At 42.8% G+C, this 22,641-nt stretch overlaps 1 protein-coding gene across 3 annotated transcripts in view; it reads right to left on the bottom strand.

The window, feature by feature from the left end:
* The window catches only part of LOC123996610 (complement factor H-like), a 45,954-nt gene extending 30,455 nt beyond the window's left edge, over positions 1-15,499 (bottom strand). For 2 of the 3 annotated variants that reach the window (XM_046300114.1, XM_046300113.1), the window contains exons 1-5: positions 15,345-15,499; positions 11,509-11,652; positions 8,913-9,086; positions 4,343-4,516; positions 4,011-4,217 (exon numbers count right to left, since the gene is read on the bottom strand). In XM_046300114.1, coding sequence (XP_046156070.1) covers positions 4,011-4,217; positions 4,343-4,516; positions 8,913-9,086; positions 11,509-11,652; positions 15,345-15,414 — 769 coding nt within the window. In that variant the 5' untranslated portion in view covers positions 15,415-15,499. Of the gene's footprint in view, positions 1-3,945; positions 4,218-4,342; positions 4,517-8,912; positions 9,087-11,508; positions 11,653-15,344 lie in introns of all 3 variants that reach the window. The other variant, XM_046300112.1, reaches the window with a different exon arrangement.
* Positions 15,500-22,641: the final 7,142 nt, after the last annotated feature.

The raw sequence follows: 22,641 nt of genomic DNA, 5'->3' as shown, positions 1-22,641 counted from the left end.
CTCGGGTTGCTTACGTCATTTCACTCCTTACTGGCCGGGCTCGAGAATGGGGCACAGCTATCTGGGAGGCAAGGGCTGATTGCTCTAACAAGTTCCAGAACTTTAAAGAGGAGATGATTCGGGTTTTTGACCGTTCAGTTTTTGGTAGGGAGGCTTCTAGGGTCCTGGCTTCATTATGCCAAGGTGAACGGTCCATAACGGATTATTCTATTGAGTTTCGCACTCTTGCTGCCTCTAGTGAGTGGAACGAGCCGGCGCTGCTCGCTCGTTTTCTGGAGGGACTCCACGCAGTGGTTAAGGATGAGATTCTCTCCCGGGAGGTTCCTTCAGATGTGGACTCTTTGATTGCTCTCGCCATCCGCATAGAACGACGGGTAGATCTTCGTCACCGGGCTCGTGGAAGAGAGCTCGCATCAACGGTGTTTCCCTGCTCCGCATCACAACCATCTCCCTCCTCTGGCTTTGAGACTGAGCCCATGCAGCTGGGAGGGATTCGCATCTCGACTAAGGAGAGGGAACGGAGGATCACCAACCGCCTGTGCCTCTATTGCGGAGTTGCTGGACATTTTGTTAATTCATGTCCAGTAAGAGGCCAGAGCCCATCAGTAAGCGGAGGGCTACTGGTGAGCGCTACTACTCAGGTCTCTTCATCTAGATCTTGTACTACTATGTCGGTCCATCTTCGCTGGACCGGTTCGGGTGCTACATGCAGTGCCTTGATTGACTCTGGGGCTGAGGGTTGTTTCATGGACGAAGCATGGGTTCGGAAACATAACATTCCTTTCAGACCGTTAGACAAGCCTACGCCCATGTTTGCCTTAGATGGTAGTCATCTTCCCAGTATCAAATTTGAGACACTACCTTTAACTCTCACAGTATCTGGTAACCACAGTGAGACTATTTCTTTTTTTGATTTTCCGTTCACCGTTTACACCTGTTGTTTTGGGTCATCCCTGGCTAGTATGTCATAATCCTTCTATTAATTGGTCTAGTAATTCTATCCTATCCTGGAACGTTTCTTGTCATGTGAAGTGTTTAATGTCTGCCATCCCTCCCGTTTCTTCTGTCCCTACTTCTCTGGAGGAACCTGGCGATTTGACAGGAGTGCCGGAGGAATATCATGATCTGCGCACGGTCTTCAGTCGGTCCCGAGCCAACTCCCTTCCTCCTCACCGGTCGTATGATTGTAGTATTGATCTCCTTCCGGGGACCACTCCTCCTCGAGGTAGACTATACTCTCTGTCGGCTCCCGAACGTAAGGCTCTCGAGGATTATTTGTCTGTGTCTCTTGACGCCGGTACCATAGTGCCTTCTTCTTCTCCGGCCGGGGCGGGGTTCTTTTTGTTAAGAAGAAGGACGGTACTCTGCGCCCCTGCGTGGATTATCGAGGGCTGAATGACATAACGGTTAAGAATCGTTATCCGCTTCCCCTTATGTCATCAGCCTTCGAGATTCTGCAGGGAGCCAGGTGCTTTACTAAGTTGGATCTTCGTAACGCTTACCATCTCGTGCGCATCAGAGAGGGGGACGAGTGGAAAACGGCGTTTAACACTCCGTTAGGGCATTTTGAGTACCGGGTTCTGCCGTTCGGTCTCGCCAATGCGCCAGCTGTTTTTCAGGCATTAGTTAATGATGTTCTGAGAGACATGCTGAACATCTTTGTTTTTGTCTATCTTGACGATATCCTGATTTTTTCTCCGTCACTCGAGATTCATGTTCAGCACGTTCGACGTGTTCTACAGCGCCTTTTAGAGAATTGTCTCTACGTAAAGGCTGAGAAGTGCTCTTTTCATGTCTCCTCCGTTACTTTTCTCGGTTCCGTTATTTCCGCTGAAGGCATTCAGATGGATTCCGCTAAGGTCCAAGCTGTCAGTGATTGGCCCGTTCCAAGGTCACGTGTCGAGTTGCAGCGCTTTTTAGGTTTCGCTAATTTCTATCGGCGTTTCATTCGTAATTTCGGTCAAGTTGCTGCCCTCTCACAGCTCTTACTTCTGTCAAGACGTGTTTTAAGTGGTCCGGTTCCGCCCAGGGAGCTTTTGATCTTCTAAAAGAACGTTTTACGTCCGCTCCTATCCTCGTTACTCCTGACGTCACTAGACAATTCATTGTCGAGGTTGACGCTTCAGAGGTAGGCGTGGGAGCCATTCTATCCCAGCGCTTCCAGTCTGACGATAAGGTTCATCCTTGCGCTTATTTTTCTCATCGCCTGTCGCCATCTGAGCGCAACTATGATGTGGGTAACCGTGAACTGCTCGCCATCCGCTTAGCCCTAGGCGAATGGCGACAGTGGTTGGAGGGGGCGACCGTTCCTTTTGTCGTTTGGACAGACCATAAGAACCTTGAGTACATCCGTTCTGCCAAACGACTTAATGCCCGTCAAGCTCGTTGGGCGTTGTTTTTCGCTCGTTTCGAGTTTGTGATTTCTTACCGTCCGGGTAGCAAGAACACCAAGCCTGATGCCTTATCCCGTCTGTTTAGTTCTTCTGTGGCTTCTACTGATCCCGAGGGGATTCTTCCTTATGGGCGTGTTGTCGGGTTAACAGTCTGGGGAATTGAAAGACAGGTTAAGCAAGCACTCACGCACACTGCGTCGCCGCGCGCTTGTCCTAGTAACCTCCTTTTCGTTCCTGTTTCCACTCGTCTGGCTGTTCTTCAGTGGGCTCACTCTGCCAAGTTAGCTGGTCATCCCGGTGTTCGAGGCACTCTTGCGTCTATTCGCCAGCGCTTTTGGTGGCCGACTCAGGAGCGTGACACGCGCCGTTTCGTGGCTGCTTGTTCGGACTGCGCGCAGACTAAGTCGGGTAACTCTCCTCCTGCCGGTCGTCTCAGACCGCTCCCCATTCCTTCTCGACCATGGTCTCACATCGCCTTAGGCTTCACTACCGGTCTGCCTTTGTCTGCGGGGAAGACTGTGAGAGCCGCCAATAAACGCAGGATTAAGAGTCCAAGGTATTGTTGCGGCCAGAGAGTGTGGCTTTCCACTCGCAACCTTCCTCTTACGACAGCTTCTCGTAAGTTGACTCCGCGGTTCATTGGTCCGTTCCGTGTCTCCCAGGTCGTCAATCCTGTCGCTGTGCGACTGCTTCTTCCGCGACATCTTCGTCGCGTCCATCCTGTCTTCCATGTCTCCTGTGTTAAGCCCTTTCTTCGCACCCCCGTTCGTCTTCCCTCCCCCTCCCGTCCTTGTCGAGAGCGCACCTATTTACAAGGTACATAAGATCATGGACATGCGTTCTCGGGGACGGGGTCACCAATACTTAGTGGATTGGGAGGGTTACGGTCCTGAGGAGAGGAGTTGGGTTCCGTCTCGGGACGTGCTGGACCGTTCACTCATCGATGATTTCCTCCGTTGCCGCCAGGATTCCTCTCGAGTGCGCCAGGAGGCGCTCGGTGAGTGGGGGGGTACTGTCATGTTTGTCATTTATTATCATGTCTTGTCCCTGTGCTCCCCATTCTGTTCGTTTCCCTCTGCTGGTCTTATTGGGTTCTTTCCCTCTTTCTATCCCTCTCTCTCCCCCTCCCCCTCTCACTCTCTCGCTCTCTCTTCTCTCTATCGTTCCGTTCCTGCTCCCAGCTGTTCCTATTCCCCTAATCATCATTTAGTCTTCCCACACCTGTTCCCGATCCTTTCCCCTGATTAGATTCCCTATTTATTCCTTTGTGTTCCGTTCCTGTCCCGTCGGTTCCTTGTTTAGTATTCACCGTGCTGTGATTGTGTTTCGCCCTGTCCTGTCGTGTTTTTTGCCTTCATCAGATGCTGCGTGTGAGCAGGTGTCTCTGTCAACTACGGCCTGCGCCTACCCGAAGCGACCTGCAGTCTGTGGCCGCTTCTCTTGTTATTCCCCTCTACAGACTAGAGGATTTCTGTTATTCCCTGTTTGGACTTGAATAAACTCTGTTTCTGTTAAGTCGCTTTTGGGTCCTCTATCACCAGCATGACATAAACTCTTAATGTTGAGAGAATGACTATCTTACACTGATGGGTGTTCCTTTACATGACATGAACTTACATATAGGTTTGTGTTCTCCATACTGTAACTCTCCATCATCACACTTCACCTCAATGTCTTCTATATTCCATGGTGAATAACGTTTCAATTTATGGTAATATCCCTCTTTGCAATGAAGAGTCTTTTTTTCACCGTGCGCAATCTTATCTTTCTCGGGTACATTCTGTAGATTGTACTCTGCATCAAAAGTGGAAATCTCACATTGCCCTGATGGAAATGAAACCCAGTCATTTTTTCATTAACTTAGTGTGCAGTACATATTCATGCATTTATATACACTTGACATGTAGATATAACACCATGTTCAGACCAGTTGAAAATAATGTACTTACGTAAACACTTTGGAGGACTCGGCCATTTTCCATTCAGACATCTGATGCTGCCTTTGGAACTCAGTGTAAACGTTATTTTGCATTGGTAGGACACCTCTATAATTACACCTTCAACATCTCTCTTTTCCTTGGTGAAATCTCCATTAGTAATGGGAGGAGGATCAGGACAGCTTGCTAGATTAAACAGGGATCATAATCCCGTACCATGTAAATACATTACAATGATACAGTACCATGATAATACAATACCATGACAATACAGTAGCATGATAATACAATACCATGATGATACAATACCATGTTAATACAGTACCAAGATACAGAAACATAATACAGTACCATGAGAATACAGTACCTGTCACGGCTGTTGTAAGAAGAGGACCAAGGTGCAGCGTGGTGAACATACATTTTCTTTTATTAATAAAAATGACACCGAACAAAACAATAAACACTACAAAAACAAAAGGCTAAAGGCTATGTGCCCTAAACAAAGTCAACTTCCCACAAAGACAGGGGGAAAAAAGGGCTACTGAAGTATGGTTCTCAATCAGAGAATACCGATTGCGAGCCAGACCTAATCGCCCAACATCAGTGCCTGACCTCATTAATGCTCTTGTGGCTGAATGGAAGCAATACCCTGCAGCAATTTTCCAACATCTAGTGGAAAACCTTCCCAGAAGAGTGGAGGCTGTTATAGCAGCAAAGGGGGGACCAACACCATATTAATATAAGGGCACAAGTCGAGACTCATATGCAGACACAGGAGGCAGATGGTTGAGCTCCAATAACTATTATAACCCAAGGGATAGGCAAAAGGCAGATCGGGTACAGGCGAGAGTTCATAAACCAGGTCAGAGTCCAAACAGTACAGGGCGTTAGACAGTCTCGAGGTCAGGACAGGCAGGGGTTCAGTAACCATGTCCGTCTCCAAACAGTACAAGGTGTTAGGCAGGCTCGAGGTCGGGGCAGGAAGAATGGTCAGACAGGCGGGTTTGGTGTCAGGACAGGGTCAAAACCAGGAGGACTTGGAAAAAACAGAGACGAGGGAAAAAATAGGAGCTAGGAGATAAACGCTGGTTGACTTGGCAAACAAGATGAACTGGCACAGAGGTGTCACATGAGTGACACCTGGAGAGGGTGGAGACAAGCACAAGGACATGTGAAACAGATCATGGCGTGACATTTCACAATTTTGGAATGTGATGTTTGACGAGGAGTTGTCCACATACTTCTGGTTGCAAGCAGACCACTGTGCCCAAGAACGACAAGGTAACCTGCCTAAATGACTACCGTCTCGTAACGCTCACATTTGTAGCCATGAAATGCTTTGAAAGGCTGATCATGGCTCACATGAACACCATCATCTCAGAAACCCTGGACCCGCTCCAATTCAAATACCACCCCAACAGATCAACAGATGCCTGCCCTTTCCCACCTGGACAAAAGGAACACCTATGTGAGAATACTGTTCATTGACTATAGCTCAGCGTTCAACACCATAGTGCCCTCCAAGCTCATCACTATGCTAAGGTCCCTGGGACTGAACACCTCCCTCTGCAACTGGATCCTGGACTTCCGGAGAGGGGCCGCCCCCAACACATCTGCCACACTGACCCTCAACACGGGGCCCCTCGGGTGCGTGCTTAGTCCCCTCATGTACTCCCTATTCACGCAAGACTGTGTGGCCACGCATAACTCCAACACCATCATTAAGTTTGGTGACGACACATGATGGTAGGCCTGATCACCGATGATGATGAGACAGCCTATAGGGAGGAGGTCAGAGACCTGGCAGTGTGGTGCCAGGACAACAACCTCCACCTCAATGTGAGCAAGACAAACAAACTTATTGTGAACTACAGGAAAGGATTTGGCATGGGCCCTCAGATCCTCAAAAAGTTTAACAGCTGCACCATTCAGAGCATCTTGACTGACTGCATCACCGCTTGGTGTGGAAACTGCATGGCACCCAACAGCAAGGCACTACAGAGGGTGGTGAGTATGGCCCTTTACATCAGAGAGGAAGGTCCAAAAATGTGTCAAAGTCTCCAGCCACCCAAGCCATAGACTGTTCTCTCTGCTACCGCAAGTTCAAGTGGTAGCACACACCTTCACACTCACCACATACACTGCTGCTACTGTGTATTATCACTCCTGTTGCCTAGTCACTTTACCCCTACCTACAGTACACTGCTGCTACTGTGTATTATCAATCCTGTTGCCTAGTCACTTTACCCCTACCTACAGTATACTGCTGCTACTGTGTATTATCAATCCTGTTGCCTAGTCACTTTACCCCTACCTACAGTATACTGCTGCTACTGTGTATTATCAATCCTGTTGCCTAGTCACTTTACCCCTACCTACAGTATACTGCTGCTACTGTGTATTATCAATCCTGTTGCCTAGTCACTTTACCCCTACCTACAGTATACTGCTGCTACTGTGTATTATCAATCCTGTTGCCTAGTCACTTTACCCCTACCTACAGTATACTGCTGCTACTGTGTATTATCAATCCTGTTGCCTAGTCACTTTACCCCTACCTACAGTATACTGCTGCTACTGTGTATTATCAATCCTGTTGCCTAGTCACTTTACCCCTTCCTACAGTATACTGCTGCTACTGTGTATTATCAATCCTGTTGCCTAGTCACTTTACCCCTACCTACAGTACACTGCTGCTACTGTGTATTATCAATCCTGTTGCCTAGTCACTTTACCCCTACCTACAGTATACTGCTGCTACTGTGTATTATCAATCCTGTTGCCTAGTCACTTTACCCCTACCTACAGTATACTGCTGCTACTGTGTATTATCAATCCTGTTGCCTAGTCACAGTATTATCAATCCTGTTGCCCTACCTACAGTATACTGCTGCTACTGTGTATTATCAATCCTGTTGCCTAGTCACTTTACCCCTACCTACAGTATACTGCTGCTACTGTGTATTATCAATCCTGTTGCCTAGTCACTTTACCCCTACCTACAGTACACTGCTGCTACTGTGTATTATCAATCCTGTTGCCTAGTCACTTTACCCCTACCTACAGTATACTGCTGCTACTGTGTATTATCAATCCTGTTGCCTAGTCACTTTACCCCTACCTACAGTACACTGCTGCTACTGTGTATTATCAATCCTGTTGCCTAGTCACTTTACCCCTTCCTATGTGGACATAACTACCTCAATTACCACGTATTCCTGCATGTCGACTTTGTACAATTGCTCCCTGTATAGAGCCATGTTATTTTTTACTTGTTTTATCGTTATTTGTTATTAACTTTGTACTCCATTTGTCACATTCTATTTTCATTTGACTTTTTATCTTTAAATCTACATGGTTGAAAAATGACCCAGAAGTAAGCATTTCACTGTTAGCCTACACCTGTTGTTTACCAATCATGTGACAAATAAAATGTGTTTTGATTTGAGTATGAACATACGTTCACAATCTGTAGAAGATGACCACTTTCCGTCCTCTTTGCAGGTTATTGTATTTTCAGTCTGATGTGAGAAAAAGTTCCAGAATCCTGAGTCACAGGTCACCGTTAGACTTTCATCAGGAAAGAACAGATTTCTGTCAGCAGGTGTGTAACTGGTTCCTCTTGTTGGTGGCAATGACAATGCACATTTAGCAAATGCTGCTTTGAGACTAAACAATTACGGAAAAACATTGGGTGGGCCAGGCGCATGCACGCTGACACAGTATGGCCAGGCGCATGCACGCTGACACAGTATGGCCAGGCGCATGCACGCTGACACAGTATGGCCAGGCGTATGCACGCTGACACAGTATGGCCAGGCGCATGCACGCTGACACAGTATGGCCAGGCGTATGCACGCTGACACAGTATGGCCAGGCGCATGCACGCTGACACAGTATGGCCGGGTGTACACTGTTTCTTCCGACACATTGGTGCAGCTGGCTTCCAGGTTAAGTGGACATTGTGTCAAGAAGCAGTGCGGTTTGACTGGGTTGTGTTTCGGAGGACGCGCGGCTTTCAACCTTTGTCTCTCCCGAGTCCGTACGGAAGTTGCAATGATGGGACAAGACTATAACTACCAATTGGATACCATGAAATTGGGGAGACAAAAGGAATAAAAAAGATTTTTATTTATTTAATTAAAGGGCCCGGGAGAGGGATGTGGGTCGTACTTTGCCCCCCTTGACTTACCGTTACATTATTTTATGGGACTGAAACATAATTGGGGCGGCAGATAGCCTAGTGGTTAGCGCGTTGGGCCAGTAACTGAAAGGTTGCTGGATCGAATCCCAGAGCTGACAAGTAAACAATCTGTCATTCTGCCCCTGAACAAGGCAGTTAACCCACTGTTCCCCGGTAGGCCATCATTTTAAAGAAGAATTTGTTCTTAACTGACTTGCCTGATTAATTTTTAAATGTGAAGATTTTTTTTCTGGTAACTTCCTTGTACCAAGATAACGGTACCCAGTGGTATGGGTTCAAATGAATCAATTATTCATAGCTAATAATTGTCTAATTACCGTATGTTCATGTAAATACCTGGTACTTTCTGTACTTTAAAATACAGTCCTACAGACTTACCTTGGCACTCGATTGTCTTACTCCACTCTCCGTTCTTGCAAGTTGCTTTTCCTCTTGAGCCTCTGTTTGTGCCAATAAGGCATCCATAATCTATTTTGTCTCCATTTTCATATCTCTCTCGGTCAGGAATCACCAGCATTCTGGTGTCTGCACCCTCAGGTTTACTACAGTAATCTGCAAGTGAAGCACAGACATGGACAAATACCCTCCTCCATACACTCTTTTGGCTCCTCCATTTCCACCACATCTTGTAAAAACAGTGTAACGTGTTACTCTGTGTGGAAATATCAATCCAATTGCAAGGTTCGACATTAAAGCTTGTACATGACAAGTGAAAATCAAAATAGTCGAGCAAGCAAAATATAGACTTAAGTTGTTCGAATGGAAGTTTTAAAAAATAATAATAATAACATCAAACAATTACTCAGATCAGAATTGAATCAAAGTGTCCTCCGGATGTGATGTGATGTGTTGCGCACTGTTCTCACAATTTGGGGCGGCAGCATAGCCTAGTGGGTAGAGCGTTGGACTATTAACCGAAAGGTTGCAAGATTGAATCCCTGAGCTGACAAGGTATAAAATCAGTCGTTCTGCCCCTGAAGAAGGCAGTTAACCCACTGTTCCTTGGCAGTCATTGAAAGTAAGAATTTGTTCTTACCTAGTTAAAAAAAAAACAGTTAAAATAAAATAAGGCACATCAGAATATAATGATTGTATTGCATTGAGAGCCACGAGCAGTTTTTCAATCACATTTTTGTACACTATATTCGGAAAGTATTCAGACCCCTTGACTTTTTCCATATTTATTCTCAATTATTCTAAAATGTATTGTTTTTTTCCCTCATCAATCTACACCCTATGATTACAAAGCAAAAACTGTTTTTTAGCCATTTTTGAAAAGTATAACAATTACTATTCAGACCCTTTGCCTTGTCCTTCTGGAAGGTTCTCCCATCTCCACAGATGAACTTTGGAGCACTGTCAGACTGACCATCGGGTTCTTGGTCACCTCCCCGATCAAGGCCCTTCTCCCCCTATTACTCAGTTTGGCCAGGCGGCCAGCTCTAAGAATAGTCTTGGTCTTTCCAAACTTCTCCCACTTAATAATGTGGAGGTTACTGTATTCATGGGTAGCTTCAATGTTCGAAAGACATTTTTTGATACCCTTCCCAAGATTTGTGCCTCGACACAATCCTGTCTCAGATCTCTACGGACACACATGTCTTGGTTTTTGCTCTGACATGCACTGTCAACAGTGGGACCTTATTTAGAAAGGTGTGTGCCTTTCCAAATCATGTACAATAAATGTAATTTACCACAGGTGGACTCCAATCAAGTTGTAGAAACATCTCAAGGATTATCAATGGAAAAAGGATTTTGAGTCTCATATGTAAGTAAGGTATTTATGTTTTTTGTTTTAAACAAATGTTCCCAAATTTCTAGAAATCTCTTATCACTTTGTCATTGTGCGGTATTGCGTGTAGATTTATTTATTTAAACCATTTTAGAATAAGGCTGTAACGTAACAAAATGTGGAAAAATTCAATGGGTATGAATACTTTCCGAATGCACTGTAGTGTACTTAGTGAGTTATTTGCTCAGTTTTAGCTATTATTTTGTCTGCAAACAGGTTTCTTACGGGCATGAAACGTCAAGGGGGATGTTGCTCCAGGAGAGAGAGCAACATTCAATATGTCATTGAGGGAAAAGCTGTTTTTTAAACAATTATTTTTAAAGCGAGTGGAGTTCCAGCTTTCTGTGAGTTTAGCACATATTCTCAACATTAAATAATAAGGAAATGGTACCACTTTACAAACAGAGAATGTAATTGAGATGATGCACGAGTGGAACGGAGTGGAGCGTGCTGTTTGTAGTGAATATATACTCTATATAGGTCTACCAACGGACAGGTATTGTTGGACATTACATTCACTGTTAGATCAATTACTTTGCTATCTAGCAACAATATCAATAACAACAACAATAATATTACCAAGCTCTAGAGAGATGGTATTCTACAGTTTTGTCTCATTCTCTGTATGGTAATAATAATGATACTAATGTATTTCATTTTGTAAAATCATACAATACAATTTGGACTTGAGCTTTCACACAAGTCAAAAATCTGTCTTACTTTTCCAAAGGACAAGTTGGTAATAAAGTTAATGTCAAGCCCTGAAATGTAGTAAACGCAATAATCACTTCAATGTTTACAGTACTATAGTAATGTCATAGACATTAAACACACAAGAAGAAAGAGCATCCCCACCCCTGTGTTGGTTAAAAGCTGAGGGATGAAATGTTACCACTCTCAAATTCATAGACAGAGCTATAGATGCAAGGATAGACCATCCATGATATCAACATTATACTTTGAACCATCTATTGAGGCTATATAGTGTTTGTTTACATTTACTTTGTTTACAAACAAAGGAGTAAAACAATCTTATATTTTGGGTTATGATGAGGTGCGACAGTTGAACTGAGCTCATGAGTCATTTATAAGTTATGTTCTTCAAGAATCATTTGGTCCATGTAATTCATTTAGAAGTCCAACAATGGGTGTAGCAACTGCAGATTGCGCCTTTAAACTGACCTTTGCCCTTGATGGTCTTATCCCACTCTCCGTTCTTACAAGTTGCAAGACATCCATACTCCACTTGGTCCCCATTTTCATAACGTTCTCGATCAGGAATCGGCAGCAATCTCCTCCCTTCACCCTCAGGCTTACCACAATACTCTGCAGATGAAGCACAGCATGTTTGAACTGTCAAAGTGCAACTAACTACATTGACTGAGATGGTCCCGCTTCAAATGACATTCAGTTTATAAAACCTTCATGATGTTTTCATCAGCACTACATACATGTGTTACAAATCATCTACAACAGTATGTCATGCTTTATAAATGGTTCATAAATGGGACATAACTGTGTGAAATAATCACCAAGGTCCAATGTGACATAACCCACTATGTCAAATATGATAAAATAATCTCCATGTGCATTACTCATTGGCTTAATCTACCAACCAATCATCTCTACAAGAACTTCCCCCATGTGTCTTGTGCATTAGTCAGTCAGACGTCTTGGCAGTAAAGAGATTGTGTTTGTAGCTCTTATTGGGATAGTTCTCCCCACAATCGACCAAAGATTATAAGTGTGTAGTCTTTATTCATCTGTGTGAAGCCATTAACTAGCTCTGTCCTTTGATAATTAGCTAGATGGAAATTAGGGCTTGTTGTTTTTTCTCTCTCTTGAGGCTAGGGGAATGGTTTCCACTAGATAGCAAAACCACAAAGTCAAAATTGGTTAGGGTTAGGCATAAGGTGAGCAGTGTGGTAAAGGTTAGTATTAAGTTTAAACTGAAACTCGAGGAAGGGAAATTGTGGAACTGGGCAGAGTTTATGACTTTGTGGCTGTGTTAACTTTTTGTTGTCAAAGGACATGATAACAAATTCTTTATTCAGTAAGGTCATTCCCATACAATTCTATGGTCACTCCCACTAAGGCCAACTTTGAATGGTTGATATCCCAGGCTTATATGTGTGCAATAGCCTGTGGACGAGGTTTGTATCTGGTCAAACACAATTATTTCCAGAAGTTTATTATGGGTTGGTAACAGGCTGATTGGTCAGCTATTTGAGCCAGTAAAGGGGGCTTTAATATTCTTGGGTAGCGGGATTACTTTAGCTTCCCTCCAGGCCTGAGGGCACACACTCTCTAGTAGGCTTAAATTGAAGATGTGGCAATATCATCTGCTATTATCCTCAATAATTTTCCATCCAGATTGTCAGACCCCGGAGGCTTGTCATTGTTGACAGACAAAAATATTTTTTCACCTATTCCACACTGACTTTACAAAATTCTAAAGTACAATTCTTGTACTTTTGGTCCGATCTACTTGAATGTGTAGTGCCAGTGTTTGTTGCTGGTATATGTCATCCCTAAGTTTGCTTTTCTTTGCCAATGAAAAGGTCATTAAAGTAGGTTTCAATATCAGTGTGCTTTGTGATGAATGAGCCATCTCATTCAATGAATGAAGGAGCCGAGTTGGCTTTTTCCCCAAAAAATGTAATGTAAGGTGCTCCATAACGTTTTACTATCATTCTTTATATATTCTTTATATATTTGTTTCATTGTGTAGTTTTTTAAATTTAGTTTACATGATCTCTTAATTTGTAGTACGTTTGCCAATCGCTTGTGCAGCCAGACTTATTTGGCAAACCTTTTGCCTCATCCCTCTCAACCATACTTTTTTTTTCAATTCCTCATCAATCCAAGGGGATGTAACCGTTTTTCCAGTCATTTTCTTAATGGGTGCATGCTTATTACTAACTGGAATAAGTAGTTACATAAATGCATCAAGTGCAGCGAGGTGCCGGCTAGCGGAGTGGAACACTTAAAAAGTAAAGGAGAGCCGCACACTCTAGGAGATCAGATGCAAAAATATTTATGTTCAACATTTCGACAGACAAGCTGTCTTCATCAGGGTATGACAGACAAGCTGTCTTCATCAGGGTAAATGTCAGGATATGATGAAGACAGCTTGTCTGGCAAAACGTTGGACATAAATATTTTTGCATCTGAGATCCTCAATTGTGCTGCTCTCCTTTATTTTTTAAGTGCTCCTCATTACACAACACAGACCAGCAAATATTCTTTACATCATCAACATATGAATCACTACAAAACTTGTTTTATGACCTTATACACTATATTAGGCCCAGCGTTTGGAACTGTGGTTATCCTAGATATGACTATTATATTGTGATCACTGCATCCTATGGATTAGGATACTGCTTTAAAGTATATATTTACAGCGTTAGTAAAGATGTGATCAATACATGTTGATGATTTAAATCCTGTACCGTTTGTAACTACCCTGGCAGGTTGACTGGCAACCTAATCCAGATTGCAGGCACTGGTAACAGTTTGAAGTTTTTTCCTGAGTGGGCAGCTTGATGATAGCCAGTCAATATTTAAATCACCCAGAAAATATACTTCTATGTTGATATCATGTACATTATCATCTTCGCTCGCTTGTAACCGCTAGAAAACACTAAAAACTGCTAGACAGAGCTAGAAACCACTAGAAACTGATACAGACCGCTAGGAACCACATAAAAGACCACACTTGCCATTTTGGCACTGAGTTGGTTTTTGGAGGGGATTTTTTTTGCAGAGTTTTATTATTTACTCTTTACATTGGATGGCAACAACAACTGCCCGAGTTACACCAGGAACGCACAATCCTTCCATCAGTGCTCAGACTGTCCGCAATAGGCTGAAAGAGGAAGGCCTGAGGGCCTGAAGGCCTGTTGTAAGGCAGGACCTCACCAGACATCACCGGCAAAAACGTTGGCTATGGGCACAAACCCACCGTCGTTGGAGCAGGCAGGACTGGCAAAAGTGCTCTTCACTGACAAGATGCGGTTTTGTCTCACCAGGGGTGATGTTCGGATTCGTGGTTATCATTGAAGGAATGATGGTTATACCGAGGCCTGTACTCTGGAGCGGGATCGATTTGGAGGTGGAGGGTCCGTCATGGTCTGGGGCGGTGTGTCACAGCATCATCGGACTGAGCTTGTTGTCATTGCAGGCAATCTCAACGCTGTGCATTACAGGGAAGAAATCCTCCTCCCTCATGTGGTACCCTTCCTGCAGGCTCATCCTGACATGACCCTCCAACATGACAATGCCACCAGCCATACTTCTCGTTCTGTGCGTGATTTCCTGCAAGATAGGAATATCAGTGTTCTGCCATGGCCAGCAAAGAGCCCGGGTCTCAATCGAATTGAGCATGTCTGGGACCTGTTGGATCTAGGGCAATTCCCCCCAGATATGTCCTGGAACTTGCAGGTGCCTTGGTGGAAGAGTGGGGTAACAATTCACAGCAAGAACTGGCAAATCTGGTGCAGTCCATGAGGAGGAGATGCACTGCAGTACCTAATGCAGCTGGTGGCCACACCAGATACTGAATGTTACTTTTGATTTTGACCTCCCCTTTGTTCACGGACACATCATTCCATTTTTGTTAGTCACATGTCTGTGGAATTTGTTCAGTTTATGTCTCAGTTGTTGAATCTTGTTATGTTCATACAAATATTTACACGTTAAGTTTGCTGAAAATAAACGCAGTGGACAGTGAGAGGACGTTTCTTTTTTTGCTGAGTTTGTATTCCTGAAGTCCTGTCAAAACCATAAAAAGTGAATATGGAATAGAAATTGTCGTCACTTTCCCTGCGTATCAGAAGAGTAATATGCTGTTTCCCTATGATGATGTACAATAGTAGCTAAACGTAGCAAAGTAAACACATCAGTTACGTTTGCTCACTTTGTACAGTCTAGTGCTCTTACAGAGCAATTGGTGGATACTAACACAATGTGGGCACTACAAGCATGTGAGAAAGTGAAGGAAAACACATCCTTACCAGTCTGAGCTGATGAAGCATCCACATTCACCCATACCACCAGACACAGCAGAGTCAGAGATGATTTCATGTTGATCAAATGGTAGATGCAGTAAAAATGGAAGGAGTAGAAGATAAATAAACAGTGTCTATCCCAAAGTTAATGTTTGTCTACAGAGTTCCAGCCCCCAGGGAGCACTGAAAAGAACCACTGTCCAGAGGGACTGACCCAAATACTAGAATTCAATCAAACCTACGTTAATATAATAATAACATATGCCATTTAGCAGACGCTTTTATCCAAAGCGACTTACAGTCATGTGTGCATACATTCTAAGTATGGGTGGTCCCGGGAATCAAACCCACTACCCTGGTGTTACAAGCGCCATGCTCTACCAACTGAGCTACAGAAGGAACCACGTTGCGGGAAGGGGAAACACTGACCTACTAACTAAACAAAACACACAATGTTACATTTAACTTTTTCTTGCATATGAGAATTGAAGGTCAATATTCCTGCCTCAATGTGTAGAATGCAAAGAACACATCTATGACACTCAGTAACGATGATGCAGTTGAAATACTTGGCAAGGACCACGAGGACATTTTACTAGATATTGTCTGGCTGCTTTGATATTGTTAAAAATATACGTCATGTTTCTTTATAGTGAACTTTGATCATGTCATCCCCAGCACCACTAACTTCCCACTGAGCACACACTGGTTGAATCAACGTTGTTTCCATGTCAATTAAATTGAACCCACGTGGAAAATATGTTGATTTGGCGTCTGTGTCCAGTGGGAATATGTAAGTCGCTCTGGATAAGAGCGTCTGCTAAATGACTTAAATGTAATGTAATGTAATGGATGAGAAGGTTTGATGGTGTATGGGATAATATTCCAGGGAACAATTAAAATAATACATATTAGATTAGAGTAGATTAGATTAGAGTAGATTGGATTAGAGTAGATTAGAGTAGATTGGATTAGAGTAGATTGGATTAGAGTAGATTAGATTAGAGTAGATTGGATTAGAGTAGATTAGAGTAGATTAGAGTAGATTAGAGTAGATTGGATTAGAGTAGATTAGAGTAGATTGGATTAGAGTAGATTAGAGTAGATTAGAGTAGATTGGATTAGAGTAGATTAGAGTAGATTGGATTAGAGTAGATTAGAGTAGATTAGAGTAGATTAGAGTAGATTGGATTAGAGTAGATTGGATTAGAGTAGATTAGAGTAGATTAGAGTAGATTAGAGTAGATTGGATTAGAGTAGATTGGATTAGAGTAGATTAGAGTAGATTCGTTTAGATTAGAGTACATTGGATTAGAGTAGATTAGAGTAGACTAGATTTGATTAGAGTAAATGAGATTTTATTAAATTAAATTGATTAAATTAAATTAGAATCAGAGGCACTTTATTTAATGTTGGACAATCATGAAGCTGAAAATAAATTAAGAAAACTATTGACAGGGGTTATTTGTTGACATGTTTGTCCAACAAGCCAGTGGCCATCTCTTCCCGTCAGCTGAAGCCACTATTGGCAATGAGGCAAGTTCATGACCCCATGTATACACTACTGACAAAAATCAACACTTCCTGGGCTAAGTCTACTATGACCAGTACACTTAAAAGTGATATAGTCCCCATGTTTGACAGATTGTTTAGTTGGATCTTTCTGAGGATGCATGAATTGGATTTTCTGTGTGTTCATCAGCTGATCGTCCACAGTGTAGGGTTCTGAAACGAGAAGATGGTACATGAATCAGTGTGTGAATATGTCCTGAAGATCAGGTGGCATTACAATTGGCTACAGTAGCAAGTCAATGTGGTGTGGTACAGGTTAGTCAATGTCATTAGTTCATGTAGGCAGGGGTAAAGTGACTGCATAGATAATAACAGCAAGTAGCAGCAGTGTAAAGACAAAGGGGTAGGGGGATGGGAGGCTGTCAATGTAAATAGTCCGGGTGGCCATTTTATTAATTGTTCAGCCGTCTTATGGCTTAGGGGTAGAAGCTGTTAACCAGAAGGGGGTTATGGTTCCCATTTGGGAACTACCCCTCCCACGTTCAGCTGGAACGGTGGCGCGTGGAATTCAAAAATATTCTTAGAAATATTTAACCTCCACACATTAACAAGTCCAATAGCTCAAATGAAAGGTAAACACCTTGTTCATCTACCCAGCAAGTCAGATTTCTAAAATGTTTTACGGCGAAAACATAGCACATATTTATGTCAAACCACCAAAGACACAGCTAATTTGAATAGCCAAGTTGAAAAAAATATGCAATCAACAAACGCAGGATTAAAAGAAAAATAATTCACTAACCTTTTGAAATCTTCATCAGATGACAGTAATATAACATGTTACACAGTACATTTATGTTTTTTTCAATAATATGCTATTTATATCCATAAATCTCTATTTACAATGACAGCATGTTCAAAAAATGCTACTCAAATGTCCGGAGAAATGATGATAGCTCCGACAGATAACGTCAGATAACAAGCAATAAACATGACTAAATATACATGTTCTACACATATTTACAAAGATACACTTCTTCTTAATACAACCGTTGTGTTACATATATTTTTAACGTTACAGAATTCGTTCACTAGGCTATAATATGAGATGGCGCTCAGAAATTAGCATTTCGTCTCCTCTATCTTGGAGTCCACAAAACCCAAATTTACCACATAAATATTCCCTTACCTTTTATGTTCTTCCATCAGAAGACCTGGAAGGGGTCATACTTACCAAAAACATCGTTTGGTTTTGAAGTCTGTGTCTTTAGGTTATCAAACGCGACAAATTCCGGTCGAAATGCAGCCAAAATTCTTGTGGATGCGCACCAAAACGTCAAAATTACATATTATATGTCGACTAAACTGGTCAAACTAAGTGCAGAATCAAGCTTTAGCATGTTATAAACGTGGAAAACAATCCTTAGCACGAACAGAAACACCGACATCGTTTGGTAAATCTTGGAAGAAAGAGAGCTCTGGAGCGTCCGCGCGCATAAAAGTACCTTTTTTCGCGCGATCCGAAGGTTTCAGCCTGCCAAAAGTCTCGTGGGCGCGCGATTCTCACATCTCACCATTGAAAGCAGACATCGCGCTGAAGACATACAAACTGTTCCCAGGTCTGTAGCTGCTTGGGAAGGGTGGGGGCGATGACGTCAAAGTTGGGCCAACTTTTCTGATGACAAGAGAGAGTTTGGGAGAATGGCTGCCCTGAGAGTTCTGCTTTACATGCAGACATAATTTGAACGGTTTTAGAAGCTTTAGAGTGTTTTCTATTCAATAATAATTATTATATGCATCTATTAGCAATTTTGGACAGATTTTTTTTCTGTTTACTATGGGCACGCAATTCCTCCAAAGGGGGCAGTAGTCAGCCATATCCTTAACAGGTTTTAAGGAGCCTTTTAGACCTAGACTTGGCGATCCAGTACTGCTTGCCGGCTTGAGAGGACAGTATATGACTTGGGTGACTGGAGTCTCTGACAATTCTTTGGGCCTTCCTCTGACACCGCCTAGTATATACAGTGTGGCAAAAAAGTATTTAGTCAGCCACCAATTGTGCAAGTTCTCCCACTTAAAAAGATGAGAGAGGCCTGTAATTTTCATCATAGGTACACTTCAACTATGATAGACAAAATCAGAAAAAAATCAGAAAATCACATTGTAGGATTTTTTATGAATTTATTTGCAAATTATGGTGGAAAATAAGTATTTGGTCAATAACGAAAGTTTATCTCAAAACTTTGTTATATACCCTTTGTTGGCAATGACAGAGGTCAAACGTTTTCTGTAAGTCTTCACAAGGTTTTCACACACTGTTGCTGGTATTTTGGCCCATTCCTCCATGCAGATCTCTTCTAGAGTAGTAATGATTTGGGACTGTTGCTGGGCAACACTGACTTTCAACTCCCTCCAAAGATTTTCTATGGGGTTGAGATCTGGAGTCTGGCTAGGCCACTCCAGGACCTTGAAATGCTTCTTACGAAGCCACTCCTTCGTTGCCCGGGCGTTGTGTTTGGGATCATTGTCATGCTGAAAGACCCAGCCACGTTTCATCTTCAATGCCCTTGATGATGGAAGGAGGTTTTCACTCAAAATCTCATGATACATGGCCCCATTCATTCTTTCCTTTACACGGATCAGTCGTCCTGGTCCCTTTGCAGAAAAACAGCCCCAAAGCATGATGTTTCCACCCCCATGCTTCACAGTAGGTATGGTGTTCTTTGGATGCAACTCAGCATTCTTTGTCCTCCAAACACGAGGAGTTGAGTTTTTACCAAAAAGTTATATTTTGGTTTAATCTGATCATATGACATTCTCCCAATCTTCTTCTGGATCATCCAAATGCTCTCGAGAAAACTTCAGATGGGCCTGGACATGTACTGGCTTTAGCAGGGGGACACGTCTGAAACTGCAGGATTTGAGTCCCTGGCGGCGTAGTGTGTTACTGATGGTAGGCTTTGTTACTTTGGTCCCAGCTCTCTGCAGGTCATTCACTAGGTCCCCCCGTGTGATTCTGGGATTTTTGCTCACCGTTCTTGTGATCATTTTGACCCCACGGGGTGTGATCTTGCGTGGAGCCCCAGATCGAGGGAGATTATCAGTGGTCTTGTATGTCTTCCATTTCCTAATAATTGCTCCCACAGTTGATTTCTTCAAACCAAGCTGCTTACCTATTGCAGATTCAGTCTTCCCATTCTGGTGCAGGTCTACAATTTTGTTTCTGGTGTCCTTTGACAGCTCTTTGGTCTTGGCCATAGTGGAGTTTGGCGTGTGACTGTTTGAGGTTGTGGACAGGTGTCTTTTATACTGATAACAAGTTCAAATAGGTGCCATTAATACAGGTAACGAGTGGAGGACAGATGAGCCTCTTAAAGAAGAAGTTGCAGGTCTGTGAGAGCCAGAAATCCTGCTTGTTTGTAGGTAACCAAATACTTATTTTCCTTCATAATTTGCAAATAAATTCATTAAAAATCCTACAATGTGATTTTCTGGATTTTTTCCCCTCATTTTGTCTCTAACAGTTGACGAAAATTACAGGCCCCTCTTATCTTTTAAGTGGGAGAACTTGCACAATTAGTGGCTGAATAAATACTTTTTTGCCCCACTGTATGTCCTGGATGACAGGAAGCTTGGCCCCATTGATGTACTGGGCCGTACGCACTACCCTACGTAGCGCCTTACGGTCAGATGCCGAGGAGTTGCCATACCAGGTGGTGATGCATCCAGTCAGGATGCTCTCAATGGTGCAGCTGTAGCACACCTGAAGTAATTTGTTGTTGTCCATAAAGAGATTTGCTTTGTTTTTGCTGACCTTAAATGTTTACCTTCACAGATGGGGGGGGGGGAGACTTTCATCCTACAAGACGTGTCCTAGAGGGATCTGGATTGGAGAGATGACAAGCCTGAATTAGTTATATCTCTGAAACAACGTTTGCCTGATTCATATCCAATCACAAGCTCACATCCCTATGCTATTCCCATGCTCATTCCCATTCACAGATCATGGTGGATTGTTAGGATCAATTTCCTTTCAAATAAGGGCCTAGGGATTGGAGTGTGGGAGAAAATTGGAACGGGGCCCAACTGTAATGCCACCTGATCTTCAGGACATATTCACACACTGATTCCTGTACCATCTTCTCGTTTCAGAACCCGAGGCCCTTGTAACCGTATCCAGTTTGGGATGAACAGCTGATGAACACACAGAACATCCAATGAGCATATTAGACTGAAAATAAAAATACACTCCATTTACCACATGGGGATCATATCACTGTTTAGTGTGCTGCTCATAGTAGACTTGGCCAGGTAGTGTTGGTTTTCATCAGCAGTGTATACATGGGGTCATGACTTTGCCTCTTTGCCCATATTGATCTCAGCTTACGGAAAGTGATGACTACTGTCTTGTTGGACAAACATGTAAATGAATAACCTCTGTCAATAGTTTGCTCCAATTATTTGCAGATTCATAGTTCCATGATTGTCCAACATTAAATAAAGTGCCTCTGGTTCATATTTACTCATCTACTCTTTAGTTCATTGTTATCTGGGAATATTATCACCAGGTATTTTTTACAATATTGAAGCAGCCAGACAATATCTATTAAAAATATTCATGTAGTGTTCTTTGCCATGTATTTCAACTACATCATCGTCACTGAGTGAATCTTGAACATTAAGGCAGGAATATTGACTTTCAATTCTCATTTGCCAAATAACTTTTAATGTTTAGTCTAGTTGGTAAGGTAATATGGGCTAAACCCTGGCATGCTCATTCGGTGTAGAAATAGATTTTGGCCTTCCCATTTTGCCCCTAGAAAACAAGGCTTTACGGGAAACAGTGACTCTGCCTTACTGGAACATTCTGAAGGCCATGTTCATAGACAGTTAACCAGATTTATATACGGGTTATGTAAGTACAGTATTTGAACATCTTTTGTGATTCAATAATGACCATACATATGTTTTAATGGAGCCTATCAGCATTCAAACTAACTGTAGCCCTCAATTTATTTTTAGCTCTAAACCATCCTCAGACACTAGTCTTAACCTTACTGGTAGATGAGACTAGCTCTAAACTATCCTCAGCCACATACTTTAACCTCACTGGTAGATGAGATTAGCTCTAAACTATCCTCAGCCACATGCTTTAACCTCACTGGTAGATGAGACTAGCTCTAAACTATCCTCAGCCACATACTTTAACCTCACTGGTAAATGAGACTAGCTCTAAACTATCCTCAGCCACATGCTTTAACCTCACTGGTAGATGAGATTAGCTCTAAACTATCCTCAGCCACATGCTTTAACCTCACTGGTAGATGAGACTAGCTCTAAACTATCCTCAGCCACATGCTTTAACCTCACTGGTAGATGAGATTAGCTCTAAACCTACAGTATGTATATTAGAATATTGTAGATATGTATGTATATTATTTAGCTAAAACAATAATTGCAACACTAGTGGAAGAACAAGTATTGTCACGACTTCCGCCGAAGTCAGTCCCTCTCCTTGTTCGGGCGGTGTTCGGCGGTCGACATCACCGGCTTTCTAGCCACCACTGATCCACTTTTAATTTCCATTTGTTCTGTCTTTGTCTTATTCACACCTGGCTTCACTCAACCAAATTCTTGTTAATTATTTAACCCTCTGTTCCCCATGTTGTGTTTGAGTGATTGTTTATTGAAATTCAGTCCGTCTGAGGGTGCTCAATATGTTACTTTGTATATTTGTCTTTTTGAGTAAAGCACGTTTATTACTCATATCTGCTATCCTGCGCCTGACTCT

This window comes from Oncorhynchus gorbuscha, linkage group LG15, assembly GCF_021184085.1.
Source record: "Oncorhynchus gorbuscha isolate QuinsamMale2020 ecotype Even-year linkage group LG15, OgorEven_v1.0, whole genome shotgun sequence".
Classification (NCBI taxonomy): Eukaryota; Metazoa; Chordata; class Actinopteri; order Salmoniformes; family Salmonidae; genus Oncorhynchus; species Oncorhynchus gorbuscha.
Note: the sequence above shows the minus strand (reverse complement) of the source record. Positions and strands in the feature narration are given on the sequence as shown.